Raw genomic sequence first — 21,371 nt, 5'->3', positions numbered from 1 at the left:
GCATACCTCCAAAGAGACCCAAAGCAGCTTTATTTTGGCAGTCTGGAACAGGCCTAAGAAAACCCTGAGCGAGTCACTATTAAGCCAGAATCGCCTTGAAGGCACACACAGGCAACAAGATTTTTGACTGCCCCTTGAAATGCTGAGTCCTGTTAACTCGCATGACTTTTAAACACAGGCTAAGAGAATGGGAACCATACAAATCTTTACTAATATATAAAAACACACAGCTGGTTGCTTGAACATTGCAAAAGTTAAAAGCTGCCAAGGGTGGCGTGTCACACCACTTGGGTTTTGCTATGTTAAAAAAGCCACCTAACCGCAATATTTGAAAGAACAAACCCTTTAAAATGTTTTGAAGGAGGGGAAAAAAAAGAGATTTTTGTTTTTGTAAAAGGGTGGCTTTACTTAAAACTTGTTAAAACCACAATTCTGAATGAAAATGTATTTGAATGACAGGTTGCCGGACTCCTATGTGACCATTGCGTGCCGCGTACCAGCGCAATGACATTCCTAGGTAGTGTATCCCAGCATGATTCCGGCACAGACCCCAGGTTACGGGAAGCAACTGCTTGGATAGCCAGGGATCCATTCCTGTCGACTTAAGAGGCAGCTGTTTGCCGTTTCTCAGACGGGAACAGATCCCTGTTGATCATAGTAGTTGCTCACCAGTAAGTGAGGTTCCTTTAGGGGACTTTCACAGTCCTTTGGTAGCCCCTAAAACAGGGGCTGCGTAGGCATTGTGGATACATAGCAATTGTGAATGCATAACGGTAGGTTACACGTTTGTAACTACCCAACCGGTCTCTGCCTATTGATTATATTCCCTCTGGGGGAAGGAGTGGAATTTACATTGAGGCTGAAAGTTAAATAAGACACAAGGTAAACCCATAAAACAGAACATGTGCTGCTATATTGTAAAAGTTGCTCTGGGTTTTAAAAGTGGGGGGGATTGGGGAAGCTGCGCGTTTCCACGGACTTCGAGACCGCCTCAAGTCCTCCGTCCGCAACCCGAAGTCACTGGAAAAAACTGCTGCCTTTGAGCAGATCCACGGCGGAAGCGAAGCCAAGGACCTCTTTGGAGAAGTGCTTCAGTTGCTTCTGCAAGGCTTTCAAAGAGGCAGTCGTCGGCTTGGCCTTGTAAGAGACCTCTTTCAAAAGTTTGTCCACTAAGTAGTGGAGCCACAAGATATTGCTGTGGGGAAAGTAGTCGGCCCAGTTGTTGAGGTTCTCCTCCCTCATCCGCCGGTAGATGTCAAACTGATAGTCCCCTCTCCCTTGGAAGACCTCCTCGTCCGTGGAGAGGTCGCAGTACACCGTCAGGCCGTCCCTCTCCAACCTGGAGAAGGTGTAGTCGATGACTTTGACCAGGATGCCGTGCGTGGGGAAGGCGTAGGTCTCCCCGTTCAGCCTCACGCTCGCCTCCTTGGCGTCGGTCCTCTTGACCAAAATGTTCCCCCAATGGAGGTCGCGGTGCTCGAACCGCAGCGACTCCTCGGCCACGGCCAGCGAGGCGGTGATTTGGTGGAGGATGCTCTTCGCCGCGGCCGCGGAGTTCAGCTGCCGCTTCCGCATGTTCTCCAAGTCCGTGCCGCCGTATTCGAACTCCAAGACCATGAAGAGCTGCTGGTCCCCGAAGAAGTCCGGCCGGTCATTTTCGGAGGTCCGCAGCCGGTGGTATTCGTCCCAGGCGTTCAGGAGGGGCTCGGGGTAAGCCCCTTGGACGCAGTGGACCGAATACAGCTGGATGAACCCCGAGGTTTGGTTTACCTTCTCGTCCGCCAAGAGGCTGAGCTCTTTGGAGATGATGATCTCGGGCAAAATCTCACTGAAGGTCTTCTGAGGTTCTCCGTTCACTCTCTCGCTCCCTTCGATGGGGATGATTTTCAAAGCGACAGGTCCCTGCTCGCCTTCGGTCCTGAAAACCTCCCCGAAGACCCCTTCTCCGATTTTCTCACACTTCCGCATCTTTTCCGGGGGGATGCATTCCCCGAAGGAGATGGGGCCCTTCTGGTGGCATTCGCCGTACACCTTTTCGGCATCCGTCAGGGTCGATTCCAAGGTGGAGAAAGACGTCGTGGAGAGCAGCAGCACCATGGAGGAAGAGGGGCAGATGGAATAGCCCAATGTCCGCGTGAAAGGGGTCTTGGGGGATCCGACTGTGTGGGAACTGACGGAGCTGCTGGTCCCAACGCTGCTGTTGGCGCTCTCGGACTCCGACAAGATCTTCTTTTTCTTATGGAGGGAGAAAGAGGCTCGGATCCTCCGCCATAAGGAGGAGTCCGGAGACAGAAACGAGGAAGCCATGTTGTCGTCCACCTCGTTCCTCAAGGTTTTCCGAAAGAGGGAGGTCTCCGCTTTGTACTTCCACCCCAAGTGCTTCTTGTACTTCGACTCCTCAGGTTTTCTCCGTCGGCCCCAACGGCTGGAACTGGAACCGCTGATGCATGCCTTCCTTCCAGTCGCTCCGGTGCCACAAACGGGGACCACCTGGTTATTACTCCTGATGCCAGAGATGGTGGAGAAGCTGCAATGAGTGCTTTCCGTCTTCTGGGTGCGGCGCCCTGTCCCTTGTTTTTTGGAACACTTACTAGCCAGCCAGCTGGGGACCACTTGGTTGTCTAAGAGCACGACCGGCTGGAGGTGCGGGTCCTTTAGGTCTATGCTGTCATGCTCTTCCAAGAGAGAACCATTTACGCTGGCTGACACCTTCGTCGGAGGGACGCCGACCCGCTGCCTCTTGTTGGCGTGAGGCTTGTGGCAATCTCTGGGCAAAGAGAGGATAAGCTTGTCATCGTTGATCGTGGCCTGGAGCTGGAGGACGCCCTTCAAGGGGGATGTGCCACTCGTTTGGTCAGAGTTGGTGCCTCCTTGGACCGGACTGGATGCCTCCCGGTGCTTTGAGGATGCTTTGCCCTTGTTTGAGGCGGCAGAGCGACTCCGAAACGGTGCTGCAGGAGTCTCTGGATGCGAATCCTTGTCTGAGGGGGTGGAGTGACTCCGAAATGGCGCCAAGTGAGCCTCCAGCCACGAATCCTTGTCTGAGGCGGCGGAGTGACTGCGTAATAGCGCCAAGGGAGTCTCTGGGTGCAAATCCTCAGGTGAGGCTGCGAAGCGACTCTGAAATGGCACCGAAGAAGCCTCCAGTCGCGAATCCTTGTCTGAGGCTGTGGAGCGACTCTGAAACAGTGCTGAGGGAGTCTCTGGATGCAAACCTTTGTCTGAGGCAGCGGAGCGACTCTGGAACGACGCTGAGGGAGTCTCTGGATGCAAACCTTTGTCTGAGGCAGCGGAGCGACTCCGGAACGGCGCTGAGGGAGTCTCTGGATGCAAACCTTTGTCTGAGGCAGCAGAGCGACTCCGGAACGGCGCTGAGGGAGTCTCTGGATGCGAATTCTTGTCTGAGGCGGCGGAGCGACTCTGGAACGGCGCTGAGGGAGTCTCTGGGTGCGAATCCTTGTCCAAGGTGACAGAGCGACTCCGGAATGGCGCCGAGGGAGGCTCCGGATGCGAATCCTCCCGCAAACAAGGCTCAGAGTCCTTCCGTCCGGAGCGCTCATCCTCCCAGTTCATCTTCAGCAAGCTTAGCTCCGGGAGGAGGTCATCCTCGCAGTCCCAGTGACCAGAGCCAAAGAGGAGGCCGGAGACGGGGGTGACCCCTTTCTTTCCGAGGGGGTCCCCTCCTTTGTCCCTGAGGGGGGTCAACGGCGTCGGTCCTGGCGTGCTGCAGAGCAGAGGGGCCGGCGCAAGCAGGCGGCGTTGGCGGCGCTGTGTGACGTTCCTGCACAGGGGCGTGGGGGGGACGCAGCTGTCGGAGGCGTTGCCGTTGTTCTGCGGGGGCTTGTTCTCCTTGACCCCGGTCTTTCTCTTCCTGGGCTTCCTTTTCGGGGGCTGCTTCGCTGGCTTCCTCTTCCGGGGCAGGAAGTCGGGGTCTTCGAAGGAGGACCCCGCTGCGGAGGAGCTGGAGCTGAAGAAGCGCTTGGGGTCCACCTGAGGGGAGAGCCAGGGGGCGGGGGCAGGGAGCACCCTCAGCCCCGGGCGCCTCCCTCGTCCTCCTGGGCCTGGCTTCCCTCCTCGCAGCCCAGAGTAGGTCTTCAGCAGCCGGGGACGGAGCTGCTCCATGCGAATGGCGCCCAGGCCGGCCTTCGAGGGAAAGGGGCCGGCCCCAAGCCGAAGGAAGGAGGAGGAGCAGCCCTTCGGCCTCCCTCGCTCGCTCGCTCTCTGCCTCAGAGGAGCGCGCCCGCCGCCATTTCAAACACAACTCTCGCGAGAGTTGGAAGGCGGCCCCTAATTTTCGACTCCTCTCGCGAGATTTGGCGGAGTGGGCCTCTCAGAGAAAGGCTCTTTAGAGGCCGTTCGTTTTCCTCTCGCTAGACTTGAAGGAGTAGGCCTCTCAGAGAAGTGCTCTTTAGAGGCCATTCGTTTTCCTCTCGCGAGATTTGGAGGAGTGGGCCTCTCAGAGAAAGGCTGTTTAGACACCATTCGTTTCCTCTCGCGAGATTTGGGGGAGTAGGCCTCTCACAGATGGGTTCTTTAGATGCCATTCATTCCCTCTCGCGAGAAATGGAGGAGTAGGCCTCTCAGAAAGAGGCTCCTGAGGGGGGGGGGCGTTCGTTTCCACTCGCGAGATTTGGAGGAATAGGCCTCGCAGAGAAATGGCTCCTTTCGGGCCCTCTCGCGAGATTTGGAGCCCCTGAGTTCTGTAAAGACTGTGATGGTTATTACTTTTCAAACGTTGCTAATTCACTTTTAACTGCTCCCCTTCCTCCTATTGAATTCTGGGACTTGTCGTTTAGGGAGGGGCGTTTAGAACTCAGCCAAGGAACTCTTAGGCCTCACTGAACTACAAGCCCCCAAATGCAACGGGAGGCTTAAAATAGCCACTCTGGTGGCTCCCGCGAGATTTGTAGGGTTATCGCGAGATTTGGTGAAAGGAGCCAATCAGAGCGTTTCATACCTCTTTAAGTGCCCAAGGCGCCATGCATTTGGAATTCTGGGAGTTGTAGTTTGTTGAGCTAGTCAACCTCTGTCAGAGAGCTCTGCTGTTCCCCCAACAAACTACAAATCCCAGAATTCCCATAGCATGGGAGTATAGCCAATACCAATGTAAAACTGCATTCATTCTGCAGCAGAGAGCAATTTAGCCCTCATTTAAGTGAAGCCTTGTCCACACACTGCGCAAATAAACCAGTTCTGACACTGCTTTAACTGCCCTAGGGAATCCTGGGATTTGTAGTTTTGCGAGAGAGTTAGCTTTGTGTATCAGAGAGTCCCCCAGCAAACTACAAATCCCAGGATTCCATAGCATTTTGCCATGACAAAGTGGAGTCAAACTGGATCATTTCTGCAGTGTGGATATTCAAATAACAACCAATCGATATCTTTATTCCGGTCATTTACTCTTATTATTTTACTTATTTAGTCTATTTATTCTAATTTCATTATTTTATTTTATACTGGTCAATGGCCGAAATAAAGATTGATTGATGGTTCCTTGATATCTTCTGAACAGCTATCAAACTAAGGCTCTTGCCTTCCTCTCACGGTATAAAAGACATCAATTCTGCATTATAATGCTGAGCAAGTCCTATTAGGCAATATCTTATTTCTAACCTTTTATTACACTTTAATGCATTGTTACATTTTCTCTTCTCCTGCCAGAATTCCACCGTCTGCAAAGCGGAGGATGGTTTCAGCGAGGAACCCTGGGCAGATTTGGGACACGACGGAGATGTTCAGGTAAACCATAAGGACGCAAAAAAAGTGTGAACATAATGCATTTCCTCATTGGTAGGGTTTGCACGCTTGGTCCGCTCTCAAGACGTCGCTTGGCTACACAAATTCTGCCATGCAGGAACTCTCAATCAAAGCACAACCGACAGATGGACATCCAGCCTCTTGTTTAAAGGCCTCCAAAGAAGGAGACTCCATCATCTTCCACTGTTGAGCAGCTCTTACTATCAGGAAGATCTTCCTAATGTTGAGGTGGAATCTCTTTTCCTGTAGTTTGCATCCATAATCCATTGCTCTGTGTCCTATTCCCTGGAGCATCAGAAAACAAGCTTCCTCCATCTTCAGTATGACATCTCTTCAGATATTGAAACAGGGCTATGTATCACCTCTTAACCTTCTCTTAGAATCATAGGATCGTAGAGTTGGAAGAGACCCCAAGGAGGGTCATCCAGTCCAAAACCCATTCTGCCATGCAGGAACTCTCAATCAAAGCACCCTCAACAGACAGCCATCCAGCCTCTGTTTAAAAATCTCTAAAGAAGAATACACTTCAGGGGAGTATGTTCCACCTTCGAGCAGCTCTTACTATGAGGAAGATCTTCCTAAAGTTGAGGTGGAATCTCTTTTCCTCTAGTTTGCCTCCATTGCTCTCTGTCCAATTCTCTGGAGCAGCAGAAATCAATCTTGCTCCCTCCTCAATATGACATCCCTTCAAGTATTTAAACAGGGCTATCATATCACCTCTTAACCGTCTCTTCTCCAGGCTAAACATCCCCAGATCCCTAAGTCTCTCCTCATGGGGCTTTATGGTTTCCAGACTCAGGAGTTTGCATCCATTGCTCCATCGTGTCCTATCCTCTGGAGCAGCAGAAAACAAGCTTGCTCTATTCTCATAACCTCTCAAATACTTAAACAGGGCTATCATATCACCCCTTAACCTTCTCTTCTCCAGGCTAAACAGACCCAGCCAATCTTTCCTCATAAGGTACGGTTTCCAGACCCTTCACCATTGGGAACATTGGGAAGAGCGAGGTATAAATACCATGGATTTGAAAGTGCTGTCGCATTGTGTGGCGTCCTGCCTTCCGATCTGGAATAACAATCTTGTCTTGTTTTCCCCTTCAGACTGTGGAAGGAGTCAAATACCGACTTGTGAGTTGTGTTGTCCTTTTGGAACGAGAGGCTGTGACGGTGACAACGGAAATGCCTTTAGCAGATGCTTTACAGGTATAGCTATGACTATGTTTGTGTTCTGCCTGAATACCAAATTAAAGTATTGATTTCAGTTCACTTAGCCATTCATTTCCCTGCAAAAGTAACACATTGCCCACATTCATAAATTACATGTTTGTTGTCTTTATGGAGGGCTCACAGTCCAAAATATGGGATAGTGGCATCTCAGGAGGCATTTTCCTCCTCTCAAATCAGGGGCATGTGGCAACCCTGTGAGCCATGATTCATCTTTGATAGAGTTTAAAAAGATGGCCAAATAGACCAGACAAGGCTCGAACTGAATATTAAACGTGGGCGATGCAAAGTTCACCTTGCTGAGCTTTGTTTCTGTCGTCTCCCACTTTGGTTTAGACATTTTCCAAACAGGGAGAGATGTTCTGGGGGTTGATTCTCTCCTCCTCGCCTCTCTTTTAGTTCTTGAAACCCAGGACCGACTTGGTGATTCGAGGGGAACTTTCTTTCGACAGAAACCTATTTGTGGGCCTGAATGCCGAAACCCACAAAACAGAGGTAAGCGGAAGTACAAAGTGGAAGCTGGGGTATGTGTGTGCCACAGAAATGGAGGAACAACGCTTAGAGATGCAAACTTTTATAGTGAGATTGTTCCATTAGAGGAAGGTACTGAGGTCACAGATCGTGGACAAGATGCAGGGAGTGCTTTCTTAAAGCCTATGGCTTTCCATAAGTCCCATCATCCTCACCTTGGGCCTTGCTTTCTGCAGCTGAAGGGGAACCCAACCTGGCATTCTTTAAACATTTTGGACAACAGATCCCATCATGATTCCATTGGACAGTGCTGGCTGGAGATGATGGGATCTGCATCGCTGGGTGAAGGGTTTCAGGGGGAATATTCCCATTCATCTCTTGCTGTTTTCTCTGTCTGATAGATTCAAGTTATCCTCCTGAAGGAGGATGCCTTCGACTTCTTCCCTGTCGTTGTCGGAAGCTCGGTTGGCGGCTTTATCCTTTTGCTTCTCATCACTGTCGCTCTCTGTAAGGTCAGTATTCCATATCCAGCCTCCCATTCACATTCTCATGCGCATAATGTTTTGGACAGTCAGGCGACAGCATTGTAGAAAACAGTCACTTAAAGCCCTGCCAAAGTCTTTGGTTTCAAAACCTTGCTTTGTGAGTCTCGGTTCGGAGAGACGGCCAGAGCCTGGAGGGGATTTTTTAGGACCACAACTCCCAGAATTGGTGGAGAACTCTGGGAAGTGTAGTCCAAAAGAGATTACTTTTTGCAGCTCTTTGTAACAACAAAGTTCCATTATTCAGCGGTGGAGTAGTCACTTAGCATGCCAATGTTTTCAGGTGTTGCTACCTCCATGATGGGTTATGAAGTTGTGAAATAAACTCCATATTAATGGGACTATCAGGTCCAGACTTCACCAGGAACTCAGGGCAGGGTCCTATGTACATCTCAGTTGCTTTATTTTGAAGGAACTGGAGAAAGAAATGCATATATTGCCACACATATGGTCCTCTGGGATGTGAAAGCATTCAAATTGGAACCCATCGCTAGCACTGAAAGTATCCAAGTTCTTACGCAAACACATCCCTCCCATAAAATTATTTCGCTCTTAAAATGGATAGATAAATAAACGATTGCTGTTCCTTTGAAAATACAACAAGACTCGGTTTTATTTGCAATTGGTTTGTTTTGCAGTGTGGCTTTTTCAAGAGGAATTACCAAAACATGAGGAAACACGGTGAGGTTCCAGAGAGATGCGAAGCGGAGAGTGATTCGGAAGTGGAATGACGGTCAATCGTACGAGACGAAATCGGACACATGAGGGTCCACCCCGATTTCTTTCTTTTTAAAATTGATTTGTTTAGAAATAAAAAATGAGATTAAGACGAGACTATAAATAGAGATGAACAGAGATTGTAAACTGAGATTAAACGACATTCGCAAACCGAGATTAAGTCGGGACTGTAAACTGAGATTGTAAACTGAGAGCGATCCAAGACTGAGATAAAGCCAGAATTGTAATCTGAGACAGGGTTGTAAACCAAGATTAAACCAAGACTGCAAACTGAGATTAAATTGAGACTGTAAAAGGTGATTAGGGTCTATTTTCTGATTTGTAGAGCCATAAACAAAGCTGGTTTCAGACAACTGTGCCCAAGACAGGCCTGTGCAGAATTAAATGCTCGAAATGAGAACTTCTCTGTCTTATTTGGCCGGAGGACCCAGCGCCTCTTGGACACATTGTTCGCACAACGCAGCGCTTGTCATGCTTCCCCAAGCCAAGCATCCAAATGAGGTCTCCAAAATTAGATCTCTTTAGTCACTTGACGCGCCAGCTTGAAAACCTGTTTTGTCACTGGCCAACGCAGGTCTACTAGTGACAACAAGGCCAGCATCCACAATGCTCAAATTGGCAAAGGTTCCCACAAGAGACGTCAAACCTCTACCAAAAAATATGGCTTTTTTAAGGGGGTGGAATTGCTATTCTAGGATGAGAAAGCTGCCAGGATTCCCAAATTTGTCTGCTGTCAGTTTCTAGGCCAATTCTGGAAGAAGCCTATGTCCTTCTGAAGGTCCTTATATTATTGCTACAATCGTAAATGCCCCTATAATCCATTTTAAACTCGAGGAAGCCGCTCCAAGAGATGGAGATCTGTAATGTGAGAGAATGGGGCACTTCAGGATGATGTGGCGAGCCCCTGCCACACTTCTGGGGGTCATTTCCCTTGGCCGCACATAATGTTTAATGTAGCTACAAATGCTATGTATAATCTCCATCTTATTTTGTTATCATGGCAGCAGAGCCATAGGTCTCAGGTTCCCAGGTTCAGACTTTGGGATACGCAGGTCAAAGGATCCAATAGCATGTGTTTCTGAGTTTGAAGGGCACATTAAGCGCCACGAAAACATTTAAAAGGGGCTTTTAATTGCCAGTTGCGTCCTAAACTCTGGAGCATTTTGTGTTTGGATTGATTTCAGGTTGGAGGAAACGCAGCCAAAGCCAGGCAGGAGAACATAGATCTGCAGTTAGATCATCCTTGGCAAAGGCTGGCATAAAACTGCCGTCCTTTGGCCCTTTGCCCTCTCAAAGAAGGTTATTTGCAAAGAAATGCCTCCGAGAAACTGGGAGGCAGGCCAGGTGGAGGTTAGTAAGGTCCCAAAGAAGGCTCTCGGTTGGCATGTTAATCCATTGCGCTCCGCCGCACTCCATTTAATCCTTTTAAGTGGCTGGCGAAGGAGATTTATCCTTTACAAAGGACGGCGCTTCTGAATGGATGAGGTCTCGCAAGGCTGGCGGCTGGTTCGTGCTCAGCATCGCTGGCTCTGTTCGCACCGTTTGGGAGCATTAATTCTTTTGGACCACAGCTCTCACCATGGCCACAGTTTCTCTAGTCAGCATTTCAAATCAGTAAACCGTAGATGCATTGATCTGCAGCTATGTACATATCATGTATGCTTGTTTCCACATTTATGTTGTTGTTGTGTGCCTTCAAGTCATTTCTGACTTATGGCGACTCTAAGGCGGACCTGTCACAGGGTTTGCTTGGGCTGAGAGTGTGTGACTTGCCCAAGGGTCACCCAGTGGGGTTTCCATGGCCAGGCAGGGAATCAAACCCTATGGCGACACTAATGTGAGCCTATAATGTTTTGGGGGGAGCTGAGAGTGTGCGATTCATCTAATGGGGTTTCCGTGGTTGAATGGTGAATCAAACCTTGGTCTCCAGAGTTGTAGTCCAGTGCTCAAACCACTACTCCATGCTTCCATCTGCTTTGTTGTTGTGCGCCTTCTTAAAGCGACCCTTTAATGGGTTTTTTCACAGCCAGATTTGTTCAGAGGAGGTTTGCCATTGCCTTCCTCTAAGGCTGAGAGTGTGTGACTTGCGTAAGGTCACCCAATGGGTTTCATGGCCCAGCTGAACATCAAACCCTGGTCTCCAACACTCAAACCACTATGCACCATTGGATATATCAACTTTAACAGAATATCAGTTTACCTCCTTGCAAGGCTAGCCATAGTTGTTGGCCGAAGAGAGATGTGCAACATCCTCCTTGAACCTGTGGAAAGCACCCACTGGATAATACCTGTGACCTCACAAACCCTTCCTCTGCCTCCCAGCCGTAAGTGCAACTCTTTACCCAACTTCTTTCGTGCGCATTTCTTTTTAATGTCGGTCTGTTTGTGACTGATGGGTGTTGTTAAGTAAAAGCAGGGCCAGTGGGTGGGAAAAAGAACTAATCAATGTTTAGCAAAGCAAGTTTGCCACTGGTCATCAAAGAAGGATTGATTCAGTTCCTGGCATGGCTGCCAAGAAAGAAACTAAAGCTGCACAATAGATAAATGCCCGCCGTCTGGGAGATTGGAGACATAAAAAGCCACCAAGAACAGAGCCATTGGGTGGGAAATGGGAAATGGATAAGCAATAATCGTGAAAGAAAATGGATTTTGAGTGTACGGGGCTAAGAAATAACATTTTTGGAGTAGCGGGACTAGGAGAAATGGCTTTTTTAGTACTATAAATCTCAGAATCCTGCACCTGAGAAAATGTGATGCTGGTCCAGGGCTTTGAATTGGCCCCTTTTTTATACCACAGTGCCCATGTTCCCCTGCCCAGCATGGCCAGTGGGCTTTGTAGTGGAGAAAGTGCAGCACCAAGATAAAAGCATGTTCCTCGTTTCACCTGACTTTGTCCTTATGGCTTTGTGATTTATGTTTGCAGTAAGTCCAAGGGGAGATAACAACCTCATCACACTAAAAACGGGTCTTGTCTTTTCTTTTCCCAGCGGTGCTTTCACATCCTGGTGGCGCAGCGCATTTTTCAGCAGCATGCTCTTGACGGATTGATTTGGGAGAAATAATGGAGTGTCTAGAGCCAGAGGGTTGCTGACCCAGCGGAAGCATCAATCTGGATGTTTCTATTTCCAGTTGCTATCCCTGGTTATGATTTATGAGCCGAAGGATGGAACCGGTGAGTATTCTTGGTTGATTTATATCTCAGATGGGGAGATTACTACAGTAGTTCTTTTCTGGGTTACAACTCAATTCCTCCTCCCAGGCTGCATCCGCACTGCAGAAATAATGCAGTTTGGCACCACTTTAACTGCCAAAGCTCCGTCCTACAGAACCCTGGGATTTGTGGTTTTGTGGCGCACCAAAAAATGAACCTTTCCATCATGGGTTTTTTCTTTGTTCGGAGAAGGTTTGCCATTACCTTCCCTTGGGGTTGAGAGCATTTGACTTGCCGTAGTGGGCTTCATAACCGAACCCTGGACTCCAGACTACGGTCATCAATCATAGTCTCATAGTCTCATCAATCATACCTAAACCCAACGAATCAATGAAGGAAGGAAGTATCTTTCTTTTGCCATCTTGGGTAATGTATTTTGGGTCGGGAGGTGTAACGCATGTCTTCCCAGGCTATTGTCAACACTGCATAGGATTGCAACTTTAGAGGGTTAAAAGCTCTCTGACTCAGAGACCGGCGCATGCACATGCTGCTGAGGAAGGTGGTTCTTCCACATGCCTGAACTAGCTTGGTGTGTTTCCTCGGCTGTGTGCGCCGCAGTGGTTTTCTGAGTGCACCGGGAGCCTTGCCTGAAAGTGGCAAAGCAGAAAGGTGGCGGGTGGGAGGGAAACGATGGAGCAACGTGGTGCGACGAGAGACAGATTTTCATGCTGAGCACGCGAGAGGCTTATTTCTCCTGCCGGGATGGCAGTGTCATTCAATTTCTGAAATTTTAATGTCCCTCTTTCTCTCCTCCTTCTTCCTTCAGATGCGCAGCTGATGCTGAGCCAGCCAGAAGGATGGGGCAGATCGCCTGGAAAGCCCTCTGCGTCTCGCTGTTCGATTACAAAACGGAGAAGTATGTCATCGCCAAAAACAAGAAAGTGGGCATCCTCTACCGGGTGGTCCAGCTCTCCATCATGGCCTACATTGTGGGGTAAGACACGAGCATCCTTCACCTAGGAATGCCAGGCAGAGATGCCGTGGGAGAGCATCCTTCTCCCACCAGGTTGGCAGTTTGAATGATGTTTCCGCCTTGAGCTAAACCTGATAAGTGAGTCAAGGTTGGAGCGATTGACTAGTGAGAAGTGGGTGATGTGCCCATCTAGGGCAATGTGTTGTATGCATCTCTTTAGGGTCTTTTTATCCGCCGGATCCTTTTAACTGGAGATGCCAGGGAATCAAGACTGGCATCCCTTGCCTGCAAAAAGGAAAAGGGGGCCAGATGCTGTGCTTTTAATATCTTGTTTCTGGGATTCCCAGGGGTGTGGTGATGTTCAGGTGATGCTCTTAGGATGCTCAGGTTCATGTGACCAGGTCCTTATCATTCAGGGATGGTGCTTTTTTAAATGCCATGGGTAATCGGGTTTTGCCACGTGCCTGTTGTTTGCTGGTTGCCAATGGGCTATCGTGCCGAGGAGAAGAGGGTACACAAAGTGGGTGCCATTGCAGTTGCACATTGCACATGCCCAAGTGTGCCAACACCTCTCGTCGCTCTGGCTTGCTGGATCTAAGCTTAGGGTATTTCCCCTCTTTTATCCTGTGGTTCCAGGACAATTTGTGCTCAGACAACATTTCGATCCAGAGTTTGCCTGGTGTGATGCTCTGTCGCATTGCACCCAGCAGGGGACTCTCGGAAGGTGATGGTGGACCATGAAGTATTATTTAAAAAGGAAGTGACACAAGTTCATTAAAAAGCACCCTTCGGCCTGTCTTGCCCAGTGGGCATCTGTCATGCGCGGTTAAAATTACGCTCCCTATCTGCTTTGGGAATGTGCGCAGCCGACTTGAAGAAAATGCTCAAATGGCAGGGACAGGTAAATTGCCCCCGGTGCTGGAAGCTCAGTAACTCATTTTTACCTGTCATGACTGATAGCTGTTGATGTGCTCAATCCTAGAGGAAAAGGTTTCTTTCTGTGTGCATCTAAATTAAGTGATAAGCCATAGCAGCTAAGCAGAGCATCTATGTTGAGATGCAGTCTACCATGTGCCATGTGATTTGGGGGACTACAAAGTGTAGTATGACAGCACTTGGAGCGCTGTAATATATTTTCCCCAATAGCAAATAGGATTATATTGGAATTATATAGGATTCCTAGGAGAAAAGACATGAGGCCTGAAGTTATCTTTGGGATAGGAACGATGGGGCAAGGGAAATGTACTCTGCACATGCTCTGGGGCACTGTCATCTGTTCTTTATCCAGCACCACATTTTAAGAAGGAACATTGATATTTTATGAACCCAGAGTTGTGAGATCTGAGGTTAAACCCATCCTAGACATGTGTGATGTAGGACATTTTCAAAAGGACGTGGAAATAAAATGGGATGTGATTGGAAGATGGTGACAAGGGTGCGCATATGTCGGCTGGGGATTCTGGGTCTTGGAGTCTAAAAAAGAGGGGAGATTGGTTTGTATTTACAGGACAAGGCTGCCTCCATCCTCTCCTTCTTTTGTTCCTTGCGATCATCGCAAACCAGACCATGCGCTGCAAATAACATCACGCAGAACACAACCTAAATTTGCATCCTGCGGGATTAAAAAATGAGCTTGTGCAAAATCAAATCAATTAGAAATTATAGTTTACTTAGTTATTGGAAGGATGTGAGGCTTTCTCACCAAGGGAGTGATGTTTGGAATATATAGGATTGCGGAATCAGGATAAGAGAGGCTCGACCTGTGTTCCTATAGTTTTAAACGCTTTCAATACATATGCATTGACGGGAATGAAGTAAAGGGTTTTCTATTCTGTGAAAGCAAACTTTGGGGGCCTCCGCGAGTTCCTTTAAAATTCAGACTAAGCGCTGGAGCGGATTTGTCTGCCTGTTGCTCTCAGAGAGGAGGAAGATGGCACCGTGGCCATATTCCAGAGGCCACATCTTTTTACTGAGGGCCGCACTTTTCAGACCGAGCCGGAAGCAAAAGACTTTAATTACCCAACGCATTAATTCCCTTGCTCCGTTTCGGCCGGTCAGGTGCGCAGCCAGGTATGTCTGGAATTTCAAACAGGGAAGAGAGAGAGACACGTCACAGGTGCGTCGGGAAGAACAGATACTGAGGCTGCATCTACACTGCGGAATTAATGCAGTTTGGCACCACTTTAACAGCCATGGCTCATTGATGTGGGATTCAGGGGTTCATAGTTTTGTGAGATGTTTCGTCTTCTCTGTCGGAGAGCTCTTTTGCCGCAACAGATTACAAATCCCAGGATTCTGTAGGATGGAGCCATGCATTATGTCTTTTTAATCCTGTATTGTAACCCGCCTCGATCCGTAGGAAGAGGTGGCCTAGAAATAATAGACTGGGGATGTATCTACACTGTTGAAATAATAACTTTAACCGCCATAATAATAATAATTATCATTATTATTATGGCAGTTAAAGTTATTATTTCTACAGCGTAGATACACCCCCAGTCTATTTGGTGTTTCCAATGAGTTAAAATGGTTTAAACCGGGTTACTTGTACCTCGCATAGTGATCCTTGGACACAGGGCAGAATTGGTGATGTGTGCCTTCAAGTAGTTTCCAACTTGCGGCAACCCTATCACCTGGAAAGGTTTCTTCAGAGGGGTTTTGCAATGGTCTTCCTCTGAAGCCAAGACAGTGTGACTTGCCCAAGGTCCTTTCCAAGACCAAGTAGGGGTTCGAACCCTTGTCTCCAAAGCCATAATCCAATGCTCAGTCATTAGACAACACTGGCTCTATAGGGCAGAATATACACACTTTAATTCAAACTAAATTTTAAGCTTCCCTTTAGGAATGTGTTGCTCCTCTCCCTGTCCAGTGCGCTCACCTCTGTCCATCCTTTCCCAGGTGGGTCTTTGTGGTCAAGAAAGGGTACCAAGATGTGGACACCTCCATCCAGAGCTCCGTCATCACCAAGGTCAAAGGAGTGGCTTTCACCAACACCTCGGAGCTGGGCGAGAGGCTGTGGGATGTCGCGGACTACGTCATTCCCCCGCAGGTACCAACCCTATTCGTTTATGTTTAGCAGGAAAGGTATTTCTGCACATCTGTTTCAAGGGGAATGCATCTGCCATGGGTCTCATCCACTCTACGGTGGACCATGCCCATGCCAAGCAACCAGTGGGACAGCGATAAGAAGCAGCATGCGCGCCGAGGCTGTGCCACAAGGATGTTTTTAAAACGGCAGCAACGAACCGGAGACTTAAAAAGTCCTTTTAAAGAAAGAGCTTGTGGACTGAAGCAAGGAAGGCCACATGGGAAATAAACAGGGGGATAATAACCTCTGCCGTCGCGATTCTCCGTGTCAGCAAATGTTCATGATGTGCCATTAGTACAGGTCATGCGGAGAGAAGGTTCTCAAAAGCCATGTTGTACTGCAGCCAGGGCTAATAGAATCAAAGCACTGGGAGATTTGGATGCGATGGGATGGTGGCATCATCATCCGCCGGCACCTTTTTTCTCTGTTCCCTCTGAGCTGTAGTCTTTGTAGTATGTGGTTTGGGGACTGAGTTTTTTCCTGGCCACAATATATTGTTCTCAGCTTTTGCAATGCAAAGTATTTGGAAATGGCTTGGTCCTGACTGGGCCACTAAGAGTCACTAGCTTCACAAACACCTGCTCCTGGTGCAATAAGGACAGCATCGGACTTTTCCTCTGAGTTTAGAGCTGCAGACACAAAGTGGTGGCAATGCAAAGCGTTTGGCGATGGCTTGGACCCAAATGGGCAAACTAAGCGCCGTTGGCTTTACAAAAGACCCTCTCCAGGAGGAAATTGGTCCTGCCCTGATACGGATCAAGGCAGCTTCTTGTATTTTGAGCTCTGTACTGGAGCTTAGCACTCTTCCTTCAGAATATACCATTTCACTGCAAAGAACTGGAGCGTTGGAGGATGGCAGATGATAGCACGCATTCCCAATGGCCCAGGGCTAAATTTGGAAGTGCAGATGCTCAGGGTGATGGTTGCCATAGAAATTCCTGAAGGGGAGCATGAAATGCAAGCTGTTGTGTCGGAGGGTACCAACACGTTGCAGCAGTTTTGCTTTCCAAGGGTAGGTCTGTGGTTAGGCCAACGAATCTCACTTGTCTCTTGCCTAACAAAAGACTTGCTCCTGGAGAGAAACACTGCAAGAGGAAGAGGGCTTTTCCTGTGTTTCCTTTCGTTTATATTCCAGCCTTCCTCAAAGAAACTCAAGGAGGACTATGATCCGCAGGGTTAAAAAATCTCAACACTACACCATTAAAACTGGTTATTGGTTTCCGCTGCAGTTAGTTTTCCTGCTGGTTCTTTGGCCGGTCGGATTCGCTGCTGAGAGATCATCTTTTATTTATCAGGATGGGAGCAAAGAGTCCCCACAACTCCCTCCGTCCCTCTTTCTAGCATCCCCTTGGGAGCTTTGAAAATGACCATAAAACCGACTTAGGACGGCACAATTCAGAATTGCAGCCTTGCATAAGGAAAGGGAGTGTTGTTGTAACTGCACCACGGGGACCCCACTGCGAAACCAGGGCTGGTTATGCAACAATTACAACGCACAACAGCATGGCACTTCGTAACGACAAGACGGAAGAAATGGGCACTCTGCGTCCGGCTAGGAAAAGTGCCCCTTTTCCCAGTGCCCTGTGGGGTGGCAAGAGCCAAGAAAGACCAAGAAAGGGGCAAACCCTCAGCTCAGCTTCTCACCAGAGGTTTTGCGCCAGATGCGGACAAATCTCTGCCACATAGTTGGATACAGAAAAATAACTGGACTAGTTAAGAGCCAGTGTAGTGTAGCAGTTTGAGTGTTGGACTGAGACTCTGGAGGATAGGGGTTGGTTCCCCGCTTGGCCAGGAAACCCACTGGGTGAACCTGGGCAAGTCACACTCTCTCAGCTTCAGGGGAAGGCCATGGAAAGCTTCCTTGGAACAAATCTTGCCCAAGAAAACCCCATGATAGGGTGGCTTTAGGGTCACGGTAAGACAGAAATGACTTGAAGACATGCAACAACAACAACAAAATATTAATACAGTATAGTATTACTATTACTGATCTATTGTATGCTGTTTTGCCATCTCCCTTGTGGCTTGGTTTGGTGTGGTGAGAGTCCCCATTGCCCATTTTGTTCTGCTGCATATTGTCACAGTTCTCTAACATGGTTGTTTATTGTGCCAGCAATGTAAATCTGCCAGCTTAGAGTTACACATTGCAGCCTGCGATGGAAGATCACGGATACGTATGCACTATGTTTCTTTTGGTTCCTTCTGGCCCCTTCCCTTAGGGCGAAAGCGTCTTCTTCATCATGACCAACCTGATCGTCACGCTGAACCAGCGGCAAGACACCTGCGCGGAGGTAAAGATGGAGGGAAACGGATACGGTGTGCACTTACCTGGGGAGGTATAGGGCAAGGCTGTCTATACATTGCAGAATTAATGCCGTTTGGCACCACTTTAACTGCCATGATTCCATGCTGTGGGATTCCAGGATTTGTAGTTTGCTGTGACCCCAGAGCTCTTGGGCAGGGAAGGCTGGCTGTCTCACAGAACTCCAAATCCCAGTTTGCCATAGCCATTGAGCCAAGCCACATTTCTGAGCTCCTGGCAAGAACTCTCTCCATTTTTCACTCTGACTGACTATGTATTTTCCATCCCCTGACAGAGCATTGGCATTCCAGATGCCCTGTGTTACCACAACAGCGATTGCCCGCGCGGGGAAGCCGTAGTCGCCGGCAATGGTAAGCTGCCTTCTTGAAAAGCCCGGTCCCTGTGTTAGAACAAATTGTGGCAGGGAAGAGTTTGCTGGAAAACAGACGCACTAAGCTGGAAGTGGTTGCGATTCCCGGCCTCCCATTTGATACCCGCCTTACCTAAGGAAGCCCAACAAAACTCATGGGGGTCACCATACATTGGCAGGTGACTTGAACTCACAAGTTCCAACTCTGAAACATTAAAGGGTGCGGTAAAAACAACTCTATATTTTCCCTACTCTTCCAGGATATCTGCAAACCCTTGCGACAGGTAACCTTTTCTCCATCCTCTTTGCATTTTAGGGGTGAAGACGGGGCGCTGTTTGAAAGATGGCATCGGCCGGAGCGGGACATGCGAAATATTAGCCTGGTGCCCTGTGGAGAAGAAAGGCAAACCCAAGTAGGTCCCACATTCTTGCATAACCTTAACATAAAACACATCTCTCCAAAGTTGTCACACAGACCACGGTTCGTAGAAGCCACGCTTGAGGGCTTTTTTAGTTCGAAACCCTGCTTGGCCATGGAGACCCACTTTGGACGGTTTAAAGTGACACAACAACAGCAACAACAACTGACATTTTTCCTTTAGGAAACCTCTTCTGGCCCATGCCGAGAATTTCACTGTTTACATCAAGAACTCGATTCGCTTCCCACGGTTTAAATTCTCCAAGTAAGTATGGCTGCCCTTGCGTTGTCTTGCTTCACGCAGAGAAATGACTAGTTGGTAGCATTTGTAATCCCTCCTTTGCTTGGAAAGGTTTTCGGAACAGTTCATATATCGATGTGGGGAAAGGACACATACCCAAGAGTAAAGCTCACTTAGCACCTTCCAGGTGCACTGGACTGGGATACCCATGGCTAGGGGCAATGGGATTTGGAGTCCACTGCTTCTGAAGGGCATAAGGGTCAGGAACGCCAGACGGAGAGCTTTTTGTGTGTCCTGGGATCCCTCTGCCTCTTTGTGAACTTTTGGTTTCCTGACATTTTCCCAACACAGGACCAACGTCCTCGACACCAAAGACGACAACTACCTGAAAAGCTGCCGCTACGGACCCGAACATCCCTACTGCCCCATTTTCCCTCTGGGAACCCTGGTTCAGTGGGCTGGGAGCAACTTTCAGGAAATGGCGTCGGAGGTATGGAAGTGCCCGGTTTATCATGCCCAGGTTCATAGGGTTGCCCATTCAGAATCGCCCCAGGCCCTAAGGTTTCCAGGCCGTCCAAAACCTTGGAATGGACCCCGGCGATGTTACGTTGCACATTTGGTGCCAACCACATCCCCTTACAGCTTGTTGTTCCAACATGCGCAGACACAAAATGTACGTTTGGAAATGGAGAGAGACATTTTAGCTGGAGCACATGTTCCCAGATGAAGGTGAAGTGAGGAGATGCTTCTTCCTTCTCACTTATTTAGGGAGACGGGATAAGGAACCTTTAAATTATCCTCCTGGAGATGGACACAGAGGGTTGGGGAATCACACAAAGCTGTTTTGTTAAATCCTAAAACTGAAAAGCACCCGCTAACTCTCGCCTCGTCTCTCTTTCCTTCAGGGCGGTGTAATCGGAATCCAGATCGAGTGGAACTGCGACCTCGATAAAGCGCCCTCCGAATGCAACCCGCACTATTCTTTTAGCCGCCTGGATAACAGGTTTGCGACGAAATCCATCTCGTCTGGATACAACTTTAGGTAAGGCAGGTGGGAGGGAAGCAACGGCCATCCTAAAAGGCAATTTTGGGGTGTAAACGGGGATGCATCTACACTGTAGATGTAACACAGTTGGATACCGCGTCCACTGCCATGGCTCCTGAGGATTGTTGTCTTGCGAGGCATCAGCGCTCTTTGGCAGAGAAGGCAAAACACCTTATAAAACCCAGGACTCCATATCATGGAGCCAAAGCAGTTAAAGCGGTATCAAAATGTCTGCAGTGTAGATGCAGCCAAAACGACACCACTTTGGGACTTAGCACTGAATTTAGCCAAGGATGGAACCATTACTAGGGATGCTGTCTTGACTCAGACGGGTCAGTATTTGGTAGGAAAGAGTAACCTTGTCCATGCAACGCTTTCCGGTTTTCAGGTTTGCCAAGTATTATCGGGACTCGGATGGAGTTGATTTCCGCACGCTGATCAAAGCCTACGGGATCCGCTTTGACGTCATGGTCAATGGGAAGGTGAGTCCCTAAAACGGACTCCATTTTATAGTTGGGAATGCTAGATGCGAGGTTCAGATGAGACCCTTTTAAAAACGCGTTGTTCTTTCAGGCGGGGAAATTTAACATCATCCCGACGATAATCAACGTGGGATCAGGCCTTGCCTTGATGGGGGCGGTAAGGCAGTTTTGCATTGTCCTATAATACATCCTTTAAACCAGGGCTGAGCACACAGAGGCCCAGTGGCCACATTTGGCCCTCCTAGAATCGCCTAACTCCATATTTTTGGTGGTTTCTCAGCTTTTGTATCGGTTCTTCCCAATTCTGAGTTGATGGCATGCTTCCCCAGTGAGGCAAAAGCTTCATCCGCACTGTAAGATTAATGCAGTTTGACACTGCTTTAACTGCCATGGCTGCATCTGGCAGAATCCTGGAATTTGTCGTTTCGGGAGGCACCAGCACTCTTTGGCAAAGAAAGCTAAAGACCTCGTAAAATTACAAATCTCAAGATTCCTATAGGATGGAGCCTATAGATGCCTATAGGATGGAGCCTACTTAAAGATTCCTATAGGATGGAGCCTACTTAAAG

The 21,371-nt window shown here is 48.6% G+C and overlaps 4 protein-coding genes across 4 annotated transcripts in view; 3 read left to right on the top strand and 1 right to left on the bottom strand.

The window, feature by feature from the left end:
* The window catches only part of ITGAE (integrin subunit alpha E), a 35,602-nt gene extending 26,399 nt beyond the window's left edge, over positions 1-9,203 (top strand). Inside the window, exons 16-20 of the mRNA XM_042442597.1 lie at positions 5,662-5,739; positions 6,859-6,960; positions 7,381-7,476; positions 7,854-7,964; positions 8,633-9,203. Of these exons, the coding sequence (XP_042298531.1) occupies positions 5,662-5,739; positions 6,859-6,960; positions 7,381-7,476; positions 7,854-7,964; positions 8,633-8,725 (480 nt within the window). The 3' untranslated portion in view covers positions 8,726-9,203. The remainder of the gene's footprint in view (positions 1-5,661; positions 5,740-6,858; positions 6,961-7,380; positions 7,477-7,853; positions 7,965-8,632) is intronic.
* The window catches only part of SHPK (sedoheptulokinase), a 938,822-nt gene that overhangs the window by 886,818 nt on the left and 30,633 nt on the right, over positions 1-21,371 (top strand). The window lies entirely within an intron of this gene.
* On the bottom strand, positions 193-4,502 carry HASPIN (histone H3 associated protein kinase). The gene has a single exon (XM_042442352.1). It carries the CDS (start codon positions 4,120-4,122, stop codon positions 1,018-1,020), a length of 3,105 nt encoding a protein of 1,034 aa, XP_042298286.1. The 5' UTR covers positions 4,123-4,502; the 3' UTR covers positions 193-1,017.
* Positions 12,568-21,151, top strand: P2RX5 (purinergic receptor P2X 5). The gene is made up of 10 exons (XM_042442376.1): positions 12,568-12,877; positions 15,755-15,905; positions 18,164-18,235; positions 18,542-18,617; positions 18,933-19,029; positions 19,219-19,299; positions 19,627-19,765; positions 20,181-20,317; positions 20,709-20,802; positions 20,894-21,151. Exons 1-10 carry the CDS (start codon positions 12,741-12,743, stop codon positions 20,984-20,986), a joined length of 1,077 nt encoding a protein of 358 aa, XP_042298310.1. The 5' UTR covers positions 12,568-12,740; the 3' UTR covers positions 20,987-21,151.

Source organism: Sceloporus undulatus, chromosome 11 (genome assembly GCF_019175285.1).
Source record: "Sceloporus undulatus isolate JIND9_A2432 ecotype Alabama chromosome 11, SceUnd_v1.1, whole genome shotgun sequence".
NCBI lineage: Eukaryota > Metazoa > Chordata > Lepidosauria > Squamata > Phrynosomatidae > Sceloporus > Sceloporus undulatus.
This window is presented reverse-complemented; position numbering and strand designations above follow the sequence as displayed.

Bases quoted from the DNA above. Each gene is read 5' to 3' on its own strand.
- HASPIN (XM_042442352.1), bottom strand. From the start codon at position 4,122: ATGGAGCAGCTCCGTCCCCGGCTGCTGAAGACCTACTCTGGGCTGCGA.
- P2RX5 (XM_042442376.1), top strand. From the start codon at position 12,741: ATGGGGCAGATCGCCTGGAAAGCCCTCTGCGTCTCGCTGTTCGATTAC. The intron at 18,236-18,541 runs GTAAAGATGGAG...ATCCCCTGACAG, and splicing joins GGCAAGACACCTGCGCGGAG to AGCATTGGCATTCCAGATGC. The intron at 19,030-19,218 runs GTAGGTCCCACA...TTTTTCCTTTAG, and splicing joins GAGAAGAAAGGCAAACCCAA to GAAACCTCTTCTGGCCCATG.